The sequence below is a fragment of the Mirounga angustirostris genome, unplaced genomic scaffold (assembly GCF_029215605.1).
Source record: "Mirounga angustirostris isolate CCGP_5_RB_7025 unplaced genomic scaffold, mMirAng1.0.hap1 SCAF_5, whole genome shotgun sequence".
Classification (NCBI taxonomy): Eukaryota; Metazoa; Chordata; class Mammalia; order Carnivora; family Phocidae; genus Mirounga; species Mirounga angustirostris.
In genome coordinates, this window is record NW_026991713.1 from 21,214,021 (window position 1) to 21,228,214 (window position 14,194).

At 34.5% G+C, this 14,194-nt stretch overlaps 1 protein-coding gene across 6 annotated transcripts in view; it reads left to right on the forward strand.

The window, feature by feature from the left end:
• BLTP3B (bridge-like lipid transfer protein family member 3B) overlaps window positions 1-14,194 on the forward strand; it is a 120,705-nt gene that overhangs the window by 45,559 nt on the left and 60,952 nt on the right. For 5 of the 6 annotated variants that reach the window (XR_010411378.1, XM_045872770.3, XM_045872769.3 and 2 more), the window contains 4 exons: window positions 520-700; window positions 2,688-2,771; window positions 11,223-11,405; window positions 11,921-12,039. Coding sequence is in view for 5 of the 6 variants with exons in the window: in XM_045872770.3 (XP_045728726.1) it covers window positions 520-700; window positions 2,688-2,771; window positions 11,223-11,405; window positions 11,921-12,039 (567 nt within the window). In the remaining variant the exon portion in view is untranslated. The remainder of the gene's footprint in view (window positions 1-519; window positions 701-2,687; window positions 2,772-11,222; window positions 11,406-11,920; window positions 12,040-14,194) is intronic. The other variant, XM_045872773.3, reaches the window with a different exon arrangement.

The following is a 14,194-nucleotide window of genomic DNA, read 5'->3' on the forward strand; positions in this document are numbered from 1 at the left end:
GAAATGTTAAACCAAAATAACAAAATGAGGGATCCAGGTTAAGTAATAAGCAAAAGAATAGAGAAAAGTATCTTCTAAGCTTTTTTACATTTCTCACTCTTTATATTCCCTCATAGAATAAACTGAATTATGTTATTTAAGGGGAAAACTCCTCCACTGACTGACCCACCCAGTCGCCCTTGTTCCTCTTCTAATAGGTAGAACTGATACTATTTGAATAAGCTGCCTTTAATAGTTACTAAATATATTTTCTAGAATAAGGACTATAAATATATAAATATTCAAGTATTTATTAAAATACATTGGTCTCATTCAAATTGTGTATAATTCTCCAGTTTTTAGATTTAACTTTATTCTCGTATAATTCAGAAAATATTTGGGGGGAATTGAGTTATTGATAGAAAACAAAATATATTAGCTTATTTTTCATGACTTCATTACTAAAGATATTTAAGTTTTCTTGTTTGTGGAATTTCAAATATTTAACATGAAGTGATAAGGCAGTTTTGAATCTTTTAGAGCTCTGCGGTAGCCCCATCTACCCAACAAGTGAAGACACCACAGACCTCAAATGCTCCTGATCTAAATGATGCAATTGTGAAACTATTCAATGACTTTGATGTTAAAGAAACCTCTCATCACTTGGTGATTTCTCATCTAGATCTACACATATGTGATGATATTCATGCTAAAGAAAAAGGTAATAAAAGCTGCTTATTTCAAACTATTTTGGTTTTTCTAGGATTTCTTACAAAACTGGATTGTTTATCATATGTAATACATAGTATGTCCGGTATGATAACTGGCCATAATTTTATCATTCATATGAGGTATGTAAATGAAAGTTGTAATTTTAAGCAATATATATTTGTATGAAATTTTATTTTGCTTTAGTACTTAGTATTTCAGCACAATTTTTTGTTAGCTAGTATTTCACCAGATACTACCAGTAAAATTAGGTTTTAAAAAAATCAAGGCCTAAATATTAGACTTGCCTTTGAATTAACTTTTTCATAATTTTGAAACTGTATATAAATTAAATTTGAGTCCATACTCAATTCATAATTATTTGCACACATGTTTTCCCATGGTGGTCTGTCTGCATTTTTCTGACCCCATATACATGTAAACACAGCTGTGTGGCTGTTTACCATTTCTTGTGTCTCTTCGCCAGTAATCCTCCCAAAATTTGCTTAGGAAGCTAAATTCTAGTTAGTAAGTTTTTTTTCTTTTAGCTTTTGTTTCTCTTATTTTTCCTTATTTAGTAGACACAGGTAATGGAGTAAATGGGAAGCTGCTCTTGGTCGCTTTGAAAATCTGTGGTTCCATAATGTAGGTACTAAGTAAGCATTTCTGTTTCTCCATTGGAGAGTGTTCCTGGCCCATAAGTGTTGGGAGGGCTCATCAAGTGGGCCTTCTTCTAGGACAGTAGTTCTCAGACTGTCGTGAGCTTGAGGATCAAGCTGAGGATCTCTTTAAAACCGGGATATTTGTATCTAACCATTCTACCTCAGACCTGATTCACAGTCTGTACATCTGTGAAAATTGTTGCTCTGTATTTTTAAAGCTGAAAGAGTAAATATTGAGACCGATCCTGGGTAGCAGAAGTTACCCTGCCTTCATCAGATAAGGCAGCCAGATGTCACTGACTAGATAAAAGGGTGGAACAAAAAGATGAGGAAAGTTTGGAGTTTAGAGAAGGATTTGTTCTCTTTTCTTTTGTCCATCTTTGTGTCATTTGGTTTAAAGTTGGCATCTTCTGCTTTAGTTAGGTGAAAGGAAAATGGAAAAGTTAAAATAATCCAAAATAACAAAATGAGGGGTCAAGGTTAAGTAATAAGCAAAATAATAGAAAAAAAGTGTCTTTTAAGCTTTTTTTACATTTTCACTCTTTATATTCCTTCATAGAACAGGCTGAATTATGTTATTTAAGGGGAAAACTCTACCAAAACATTTCCCTCATCATACAGATCTGTTCTAAAATCCAGAAAGGTCTGAAATGAATTATGTTCATTTGTACTTAGTTGTATCTTAATTTGTATTTTCCTTACTTCCAGTTGATTTATTCATGCTGTTTTAAAATTTGATTTTTATGTTGGAGTCACACTGAGTTGTGATCTACTTCTAATCTTCATATAGCTGTGTTAATTTGGACTAACCCAATAGGCTAAATTTCCCCTTCAGTAAGAGATAGGATGATATAATATAGAGGTTAATATTTCCTGGGTTCAAAACCAGCTCTATATTTCTTGGCTAGTATGACCTTGGTCTATTTAATTACCATCTTTGTGTCTCAGTTTACTTATCTAGAAAATGGGGATAATAATAATAGTAGTAGTAGTAGTAGTAGTAGTAGTAGTAGTATCTATCTCAAGGTTGTAAGGAAGAGCAAATGAGCAAGTATACTTAAAGTATTTAAAACATTGCTTGGCATATGTTTAGGGCTGTAAATATAAAAATTCTGCTCTTTTTGTATCCTCACTGTTTAGCTTGGTACCTTGCGAATGATAGGAGCTCAATAAACACTGATTAGATTGAATTGCATTTCCTGAAATCCTTAATGTATTATCTATGACAACAGAGAGACAGTTAATCATTGCTTGGACTGTCTGATAAATGAAGTGTTTCTGATACTTGCTTAATGTTTCTTTCTCTTTCTCTCAATTCCATTTTTTTTCTTTTTCCAGAGTCAAATAGACGTATTACTGGAGGGGCTATGCAACTGTCTTTTACACAGCTAACTATAGATTATTATCCTTATCACAAAGCAGGTATGTATAACAATTTCTTTAACAGACGTAAATCTTGCTTTAAAGTTATATAGATAGTTTATCTCATTTCCTTTTGTATTATTTGTTTTAATTTATTTCATTTTGTATTTATTTTATTTTGTTTTAATTTTTTTTTTTTTAAGATTTTATTTATTTATTTAACAGAGAGATAGCGAGAGCAGGAACACAAGCAGGGGGAGTGGGAGAGGGAGAAGCAGGCTTCCCGCCAAGCAGGGAGCCCGATGCGGGACTCGATCCCAGGACCCCGGGATCATGACCTGAGCCAAAGGCAGACGCTTAACGACTGAGCCACCCAGGCGCCCTATTTTGTTTTAATTTAATGTATGTTTATTTTTATTTTTTATTAATTCCAGTTAAGTAACATACAGTGTTACATTTGTTTCAGGTGTACAGTATAGTGATTCAACAATTGCATACATCACTCAGTACTTACCACAACACCTGCACTCTTCAGTTCCCATCACCTATTTCACCCAACCAGCATCCACCCCCCTCCCATCAGTTTGTTCTCTATAACTAAGAGTATGTTTCTTAATTTGTCCCTCTTTTTTTTTCCCCCTTTGCTCCTTTGTTTTGTTTCTTAAATACCACATGAGTAAAATCATATGGTATTTGTCTTTCTCTGATTGACTTATTTTGCTTAGCATTATACTCTCTAGCTCCATCCATGTCCTTGCAAATGACAAGATTTCATTCTTTTTGTGGCTGATAATATTCCATTGTAGATATATACCACATCTTTATCCATTCATCTATCCATGGACACTTGGGCTGCTCCCATATCTTGGCTATTGTAAATAATGCTGTAATAAATTTAGGGGTGCATATATCCCTTTGAATTAGTGTTTTTGTATTCTTTGGGTAAATATCCAGTAGTGCAATTGCTGGATCATAGCATAGTTCTATTTTTAACTTTTTGAGGAACCTCCATACTGTTTATCAGAGTGGCTGCACTAATTTAAATTCCCACCAATATTGCAAAGGATTCCCCTTTCTCCACATCCTCGCCAACACCTGTTGTTTCTTGTGTTACTGATTTTAACGATTCTGACAGGTGTGAAGTGCTATCTCATTGTAGTTTTGATTTACATTTCCCAGATGATGAGTGATATTGAACATCTTTTCATGTGTCTGTTGGCCATCTGGATGTCTTCTTTGGAAAAATATCTGCTCATGTCTTCTGCCCATTTTTAATTGGATTATTTGGTTTTTGGGTGTTGAGTTGTATCAGTTCTTTATATATTTTAGATACTAATCCTTTATTGGATATGTCATTTGCAAATATCTTCTCCCATCCTGTAAGGTTGCCTTTTAGTTTTATTGATTGTTTTCTTTGCTGTGCAAAATTTTTTATTTTGATGTAATCCCAATAGTTTATTTTGCTTTTGTTTCCCTTGCATCAGGAGATATATCTAGAAAAAAATAGCTCTGGCTGATGTCAAAGAGGTTATTGCCTCTTCTCTTAGAATTTTTGTGGTTTCAGGTCTCACATTTAGGTCTTTAATCCATTTTGAATTATTTTTGTGTTTGGTATAAGAAAGTGGTCCAGTTTGTTTCCTTTGCATGTTGCTGTCAGTTCTCTCAACACCATTTGTTTGAAGAGACTGTTCTTTTCCCATTGGATAGTTATTCCTCCTTTGTCAAAAATTAATTGACCATATACTTAATGGGTTTATTTCTGGGGGTTTTCTGTTCTCTTCTCTTGATCTATGTATTTGTTTTTGTGCCAGTACTATACTGTCTTGATGATTACAGCTTTGTAATATAACTTGAAGTCCAGAGTTGTGCTGCCTCCAGCTTTGCTTTTCTTTTTCAAGATTGCTTTGGCTATTCGAGGTCTTTTGTGGTTCCATACAAATTTTAGGATTGTTTGTTCTAGTTCTGGAAAAGAATACCTTTGGTATTTTGATAGGGATTACATTAAATGTGTAGGCTTTGGATAGTATAGACATTTTAACAATATTCTTCTAATCCATGAGCATGAAGTGTCTTTCTATTTCTTTGTGTCTTCTTCAATTTCTTTAATCAGTGTTTTATAGTTTTCAGAGTATAGTTCCTTTGTCTCTTTGGTTAGGTTTATTCCTAGGTATCTTACGGTTTTGGGGGCAATTGTAAATGGGCTTGATTCTTTGATTTCTCTTTCTGCTGCTTCATTATTGGTGTATAGAAATGCAACAGATTTCTATACATTGATATTTTATCCTGTGACTTTACTGAATTCATTTATCAGTTGTAGCAGTGTTTTGCTGGAGTCTTTCAAGTTTTCTGTATACAGCATCATGTCATCTGCAAATAGTGGAGGTTTCACATCCCCCTTGCTGATTTGGATGCTCTTTATTTCTTCTTGTTGTCTGATTGTTGTGGCTAGGACTTGCAGTACAATGTTGAATAAAAGTAGTGGAAGTGAACATCCTTGTTTTGTTCCTGACCTTAGGGGAAAAGCTCTCAGTTTTTCCCCATTAAAGATTATGTTCACTGTGGGTTTTTCATACATGAACTTTGTTATGTTGAGGTGTGTTCCCTCCAAACCTACTTTGATGAGGGCTATTATAATGAATGGATGTTGTACTTTGTCAGATGCTTTTTTTGCACCTGTTGAATGATCATATTCTTTCTCTTTTTGATGTGCTATATCACATTGATTGATTTGCAAATATTGAACCACTGTTGCAACCTAGGAATGAATCCCCACTTGTTCACGGTGAGTGATTTTTCTAATGTGTTGTTGAATTCCGTTTTCTAGTATTTTGTTGAGGATTTTTGCATCTATGTTCATCAGGGATATTGGGTTGTAGTTCTTTTTTCAGTGGTATCTTTACCTGGTTTTGGTATCAAGGTAATGCTGGCCTCATAGAATGAATTTGGAAGTTTTCTTTCCTTTTCTATTTTTTTGGAATAGTTTGGAGAACAATAGGTATTAACCCCTCTTTAAATGTTTGGTAGAATTTGCCTGTGAAACCATCTGGTCCTGGGCTTTTGTTTGTTGGGAGTTTTTTGATTACTGATTGAGTTTCTTTGCTGCTTATCAGTCTGTTCAAACTTTCTTTTCCTGTTTCAGTTTTAGTAGTTTATATGTTTCTAGGAATTTATCCATTTTTTCTAGGTTGTCTAATTTGTTGGCATTTAGTGTTTCATAATAACCTCTTATAATTGTATTTCTGTGGTCTTGGTTGTTATTTCTCCTTGCTCATTTTTTATTTTATTGGAGTCCTGTTTCATTTCTTCTTTTTTTTTAGGATTTTATTTATTTGAGAGAGAGAGAATGGGAGAGAGAGAGCACAAGAGGGGGGAGGGCCAGAGGGAGAAGCAGACACCCCGTTGAGCATCTTTTTTTCTTTAAGTCTGGCTAGAGGTTTATCAATTTTATTTTATTTTTTTCAAAGAAACAGCTCCTGGTTTCATTGATTTGTTCTATTGGTTTTTTTAGTTTCTATGTAATTTATTTCTGCTCTAATCTTTATTATGTCCTTCTACTGGTTTGGGATTTTGTTTGTTTTCTTTTTCTAGCTCCTTTAGGTGTAAGGTTAGGTGGTGTATTTGAGATTTTTCTTGCTTCTTGAGGTAGGCCTCTTTGGCTATAAATTTCCCTCTTAGAACTGCTTTTGCTGCATCCCAAAGGTTTTGGACCATTATATCTTCATTTGTTTCCATTTACTCTTTTTATTTCTTCTTTCATTTTCTGGTCAACACATTCATTGTTTAGTAGCATGTTATTTAACCTCCATATATTTGTGATCTTTCCAGATTTTTTCTTCTGGTTGACTTCTAGTTTCATAGTGTTGTGGTCAGAAAAGGTGCATGGTATGACTTCAACATTCTTGAATTTGTTGAGATTTATTTTGGAGAATATTCCATGTACACTTGAAAAGAATATGTATTCTGTCTGCTATTTTATGATGGAATGTTCTAAATGTATCTGTCAAATCCATCTGTTCCAGTTTGTCATTCAAAGCCATTGTTTTCTTAATTGGTTTTCTGTTTAGATGATCTGTCCATTGATGTTTAAGTGGGATGTTAAAGTTTCCTACTATTATTACTATCAATTAGTTCCTTTATGTTTGTTACTAACTGTTTTATGTATTTGGGTCCTCCTGTGTTGGGTGCATAAATATTTACAATTATTATATCTTCTTGTTGGATTGTCTCTTTGTGATTATATATTATCCTTCTTTGTCTCTTGTTACAGTGTTTGTTTTAAAGTCTGTTTTGCCTGATACAAATATTGCTACTCCAGCTTTTTTTTGACATCCATTTGCATGATAAATGTTTCTCCATCCCCTCACTTTCAATCAGCCAGTGTCTTTAGGTATAAAATAAGTCTTCTGAAGGCAGCATATAGATGGGCCTTGTTCTTTTTATCTATTCTCCTATCCTGTGTCTTTTGATGGGAGCATTTAGTTCACATAAATTCAAAGTAATTATTGACAGATATGTATTCATTGTCATTTTATTATTTGTTTTGTGGTCATTTCTAAAGATTTTCTCTAATCTTTGTCTCTTTTTCATGGTTTGCTGATTTTCTTTAGTGATATATTTGGATTTCTTTCTCTTTATTCTTTGCATATTTATTAGTGGTTTTTGTTATGGTTACCATTAGGTTTGTATATAACCTTTTCTGCATATAGCAATCTGTATTAACTTTGATCCCATTGTTTACTTTTCTCCTCCCCACATTTTAGATCTATGTTTTTATATTTTACATTCTTTATTTTATGAGTTCCTTGATTGATTTTTTTACAAAATATTCATTTTTACTGCTTTTGTGTTTCCTATCTTAATACTGTCACTTTTGGTCTCTCCTTTCCACTCACTGTCCCCTTTAATATGTCTTGCTGGACTGGTATAATGGTCATGAACTCTTTTCTTTTTTGTTTGTCTGGGAAACTCTTTATCTCTCCTATTCGGAATGATAGCCTTGCTGGATAGAGTATTCTTTGGTGCAGATGTTCCCCATTCAGCACTTTGAATATATCATGCCGCTATCTTCTGGCTTGGAAAATTTCTGCTGAAAAATCCTCTCATAGCCTTACGGGTTTCCCCTTGTAAGTTACTGTCTTCTTTTGTCTTCCTGCTTTTAATTTTTTTTCTTTATCACTATATTTTGGCAATTAAAATATGTCTTGGTGTGCATCTGCTTTTGTTGATTTTGATGTTAGTTCTCTGTGCCTCCTGGATCTAGATCCTGATCCTTTCCCAGGAAAGGAAACAGGTATCTAGGGAAATTTTTAGCTTTTCTTTCTTTCTTCTTTTGTTTCTTTGTTACTTTGTTTCTTTCTTTCTTTCAGGCAGCAAAGCAGAGTTTATTGAGTGATAGTAAAATTTATTAAATGATAGAGTACAAAGCTCCCGAATTGGGAGGGGGACCCGAGAGTTGCCTTCTTTTATTTCTTCAAAGGAATATTCTGCCTTCTTTTCTCTCTCTTCTTTTTCTGTGACTCCTATAATACTATGTTTGATGTTATTATGTTTGATGGAATCACTGAGTTCCCTAAGTCTATTCTCATTTTGCATAATTCTTTTCTCTCTCTTTTGTTCAGCTTGATTACTTTCCATTAATCTGTCTTCTAGGTTACTAATTTGTTCCTCTGCCTCTTCCATCCTGCTGCTCATTCCACCAGGTGTGTTTCTCATTTCATTCATTGAGCCTTTTATCTTTGCTATGTCATTCCTTATCTCTGTGTTAAGGTTCTCGCTTATGTCTTCCACTCTCGTCTCAAGTCCAATGAATATCCTTATAATCATTACTTTATATTCTGAATCAGTCATGTAACTTATATTTGTTTCACTTAGCTCTCAGGCTGTGCCCTTGTCCTGTTCTTTCACTTGAGATAAATTTCTCTGTCTTCTCATTTTGTCTAAGTCTCTGTGCCTATTTCTCTGTGTTAGGAAAATCAGCTATATCGCCTGTTCTTGAGGGTAATGGCCTTATGAAAAACAGGTCCTGGAGTACCCTGCTTTCTGGTGTTCCTGTTCACCAGGTCCTGGTGCTTCTGGGAGTGCTCTGTTGTTGTTTCCTGGTTGCTTTATCTCCCAGGCCAGTTGTCTGCAGAGGCTCTCTTTGCCTGTTGGCAGTGTTTTGTCCCTGGCCTGAATATGGAGCATTTTAGCTAGGTATGCTCTGGTCTGCTTGTGAATTGAGACCTGTTGCCACAACTGGCGGAACAGAGGCTCTTCAAAACTCCCATTTAGGGAGTTGCAGTGTGAGCAGGGATTTGGGCATGTCTTCTGGAGGAGTGGGGTCCACTGCACTGGGACTGAGGCAAGTGTGAGTGGGAGGGGCAGTTCCACTGGAGTGCGTGGAGCAAGGTTTGATGTAAGCAAGTTGGGTAGTGGATGTCCACACTAAGCTGATTCCTGCAGGTTACCCTGTGCTTATGCTGAGGGGCGGGGGAAGGAAATGGTGCTGGCCTGTTCCTTTGTTCCCAGAGGGATCTCTCCATGAATGCTTTCTCTCTGGGATGTGATCCAAGATGAGTGAATAACTTCCCTGGTGTATGCTTCAGGTGCTCTTCAGATTGCTGTTTCCATGCTACATGTTTGTGGGTTGTTTGTCTGCCCTCTTTACAAGAGCTGCTTCAGTGTCCTCCGAACTTTCCCACAGCCAGGCATGCTGACCTTCAGAACTCCAGGCTTTAAGCCTTGCTGGTTGCTAGAAGTCATGAAATTCAGTTCCTTTTGCTTTCCAAGTCAGCTGCTTATGGGGATTCATTTTCCCCATGTGTTCCCCTGTGTGTTAGCTTTTCTTTAACCCTTCTCTGTGACTCTGGCTCCCTCCCCAACACAGTAGCCACGATCTGTTTCCCAAACCCTGTCACCGCACTTCCTACCTTCTTCATTGTGGCCTCTTCTCTACCTTTAGTGTGGTGTTCTGCCAGTCTTGAGGTCAATTTCTGGGTTTTTTAGGATGACTTGATAGTAATCTAATTGTATTCGTGGGTTAAGGTGAGCCTGGAGTTCTACTCTACTGCCATCTTTCCTCTCTTTAATTTTTTAACGAAAAAAGAGACCAAGACGTTTGTTATTTTTTCCCCAGTAGTATCTTACCAAGAAGATATAAATGCCATAGAAAATATTTATGCATTTTATAGAGTTTTATGTAGATTATTAGAAAGTGTAATTGTTAGCATTTGTCAGTATTCTAAATAATTGATTTAAAACTTAAAATCAGAATGTGGAAGACATATTTTGTGCCATTTTATTTTGTTCATTGTAGCAAAAGTAAGTTATTAATATGTGTAGAATTTTAAAAGTTAGTATATTATTAGTATATTAAAAAATCAAGAAAGAATATAAAGTAAAAGGATAGCAATGATTTTAAGATTCCTGAAACTTTTTTTTTAACTTTTCTATATTTTCTAAGTTTCATTAATAGACTTTTTGCACTTGATTTTAGCCAAAAACCTGAGAAGTAATACATAATATACTTTTGAATAGTTGAATATTGATAGGCTTTTTCTCCCAAATAATAAAAACAAAAGGTATATATATTTATAGCCAAATTAAGTAATTTGACCTTATGCCAATCTCTGCATTTTGGTAATGTGTGGCTTTTTTTTTTTAATTCACAAAAATAAGAAAAAACAAGTATAATGAATTTTTCAGGACTTTAAGAAAGTGATAAAACTTTTCTGTTCATAAATTTCCATCTCCTACTCTTTGTTATTTCTGTATCTGTACCTGACAGAATTTAAAGGTTTTACTGTTTGTTTTGATTTTTGTTGGAAGGCTTTGCTATATATTCTATTCTCCTAATTTGTAAGTTACTTACATATACATAAAATATTTTTTAACTACAGAAATAATTCATATTTTGGGAGGTAAAACTCTTAGTCATTTTTCTTAACCCTTTTAAGTACATACTGCTTTTCTCAGTTTTTGCTACAGAGAAACTAATAATCCTGATTTTTTATTTTTCCTCCTGAAAAATCTATATAAGTATAGATATATCTATATCTTTATGACTGATGTCTATCTTGAGATATTTTATTGGTTTCTTTAGTGTTCTAATAATCTTACCATTTTAAGGATAGGTTTTATTAGTCACTTTATAACAAATCTTTGAGGAAAGGACTTTTTTCTGTGGTAGTATTTTCTGGGGTTCTTTGTAATGGAAGTATACCAGGTTGTTGAGCATTCAGTGAAGGTTGACCAGGAGTACTGTTTGTCATTGAAACTTTTGAGTGATGTTCTACCAATGGTGAGTCTTGATAGAAACCTTTTAGATAATTTGCTTTTGACATTCTTTCCCTGTATTCTAAATGTTTTGCTCACATTTTCCAGGCAGATTAAAAGCTCTTGTAGGTGAAGGCTGCTCCCTTGAGAAAGAGTCCCTTGGAAAATGAATAAATCTCATTAATTAGAAGCAGTGCTATAATAAGATAAATGAAAATTGTGCATTTTTCAGTGAAATACCTGTCATTCATTTTACAGGGGATAGTTGTAATCATTGGATGTATTTTAGTGATGCAACTAAAACAAAAAATGGATGGGCCAATGAGTTGTTACATGAATTTGAGTGCAACGTTGAAATGCTTAAGCAGGCTGTAAAGGATCATAATGTAGGTTCACCTCCTAAATCCCCAACACATGCCTCTCCCCAGCACACACAAACAGGTATTTTACCTATAATAACATTATGGCATTCCTCTGGTATTAAGTGTCTGTGCCTGTGTTTGTGTGTGTGTGTGATCATAATATGATATTTTCTGTGGGTAAGTATTATGTTTAATTAATATCTAAAAGTTCTGAACCTTATTCAGACCATAGGATTATGGACCAAAGCACTTTAAATTAATATGACTAATAAGCGTAATATCCAGATAGAATATTTGAGACTGTTAAATAACTAAAGGTCTCTTTTTTTACCAAGAATTTCAGGTAAAAATTATTGTACAAGAATATCTTAAATGTGATGTAAGTATGACTCACGTTTAAGGAATAATCACACACAAAAAATAGGAATCATTGTGATAACCTACGTCAGTTTATATATATTTTCACAGTTTATATTATCTTGTTTGACAAATTAAGTGTTCATGTATATTTCTAGTAGCTGTCTTAATAATAAAAAAGTGACTGTTATAAAAATAATGTTGCAATAAATTGAAAGGTTTTTTCATTTCCCACAGAGAAAGACTCAGCTCTGAAAGGGACTTCCAGAACACCTTCAGTATTATCTCAACAATCCAAAGCTAAGTTAATGTCTAGTTCTGTTGTGGTTAGACTTGCAGATTTCAATATATACCAGGTACGCTTTATTTTTTAATTAGATCTTCTGATAAACACCTTCTGCAAGCATCTCTTATAAACTCATGTCACCATTTTATTTAAAAATATCTTGACCAGGGGCACCTGGCTGGGTTAGTTGATCAAGTGTCCAACTCTTGATTTCAGCTCAGGTCTTGATCTCATGGTCATGAGTTTAAGCCTTGCATTGGGCTCCATTCTGGGTGTAGAGCCTACTTAAAAAGAAAAAAAAAAAACAAAAACCCCACATCTTGCCCAGTTTTATGAAATAGCTAAACTAGACAGGATAGAAAATGTCAATTCATTAATTTTTGTTTATATGGTTGCACAGAATTAACCAAACTGTGAGGTTAAGAGCATAGTCCTCCAGACTGCCAAATCTGCACAAGACTTCTAACACCAACTGCAAGTTCAGGAGTCTCCCCTAAACTACCTATGGATTCAAGAATTAGAAAAACTCACAAAGAATTGTGCAAGACTGTTGAATCACAGATCTGTACCTCTGAAACAAATAATGCAATATATGTTAAGAAAAAAAAAAAGAAGAAGATAGGAGGGAAGAATGAAGGGGGGGAAGTCGGAGGGGGAGACGAACCATGAGAGATGATGGACTCTGAGAAACAAACTGAGGGTTCTAGAGGGAGAGGGGGGTAGGAGGATGGGTTAGCCTGGTGATGGGTATTAAAGAGGGCACGTTCTGCATGGAGCACTGGGCGTTATGCACAAACAATGAATCATGGAACACTACATCAAAAACTAATGATGTAATGTGTGGTGATTAACATAACAATCAAAAAAGTAAAAAAAAAAAGAATAACTCACAGAACTCAAAGAAATTATACTAAGAAACACATTTATACTAAGAATTACATTTATTACAGGGAAAGGATATAAATTAGATTTAGCCATAGAGAGAGAAACTGAATTGGGCTGGGAGGGTTCCAGTTGTGAAACTTCCTGTCCTCAGGACATTTTAGCTTCCTGGCATGGATGTGTAACAATATGCATTAAGTATTCCCCTTGTAGGTGAACTCATTCTCTATGTAAATTAATACCAGGTTACCCAAAGCCCCGACCCTCTAAAGATTACTAAGACTATCAAGTCTGACCAGCCCCCCTCTTAGTCATCATCATAAGCATAAACTATCAGTTCAATTTAGAATTACCTCCCAGCAGCAGGGATAAAGGCCAGACTTCTCTTAGAAGGCCAAATTCCTTATTACACAATGCTCTTAGTGGAAGAAACAAATCCTTTTTTTTTGTCTTATTGAACTACTAAGTGTTGCCTATTTTGTGAACATAACTTCATGGCTAAGATCTCTGTCCCATTTATATTGTTCAGGCTATTATCATAAAACATGGTCTAATATTGCAATCCTTGAGACGAACAATAGAATATATAATATTCTTAAACAATTTCAGATATGTGTTCTCATCTGTGAATTGTTGTGGTTTATTTTGATAAAAAAATTTATTTTTATTTTACTCAGTGGTTTTCATCTGGGGCTGATTTTACCCCATGGGGACATTCGGCCATTTCTGGAAACAGTTTTGGTTGTCACAACCAGAGGGGATTGCTGCTGACAAATAGTGGGTAGAGACGAGTGATACTGCTAAATATTTTAACAAGGCACTGGGCATTGTTGGCAGTTGCCCACAACAAAGAATTATCTGGCCCAAAATGTCAATAGTGCCAATTTTGGGAAAACTCAGTTTTTTTTCTTATTATACAGTTGCTTCTTGTTTTACATTCTGTATCTGCTGTATCTTATTGGAAACTAACTTTAAATTATAAGATGTAAATAAATACATATAAAATTGGGGAGGGGAATCACCCATAATCCGAAGTAGTTGAGGGTGAAATACAGTAAAGAAATCCCACACATACAAATAAAACAAATAAAAATAACCGGAAGAAAATAGAATGTTTATCCAAATTTGAGTAACTTTTTTTCTGTTGAAGACAACAGGAAGTAAGTTATTATCTATTAAGGTAAGTTGATACATTGAGTTGAAAAGGATTTGTTTCCATATATGCAGAGAAGAGCTTCTTAATTAGATAATGCAAAGAACTGACTTAAATTTATAAAGACTGTACTACTATTCAAAAGGTTTATAAGCAATTTAGCCAAGATGAAACATAAACTATTGAAAAA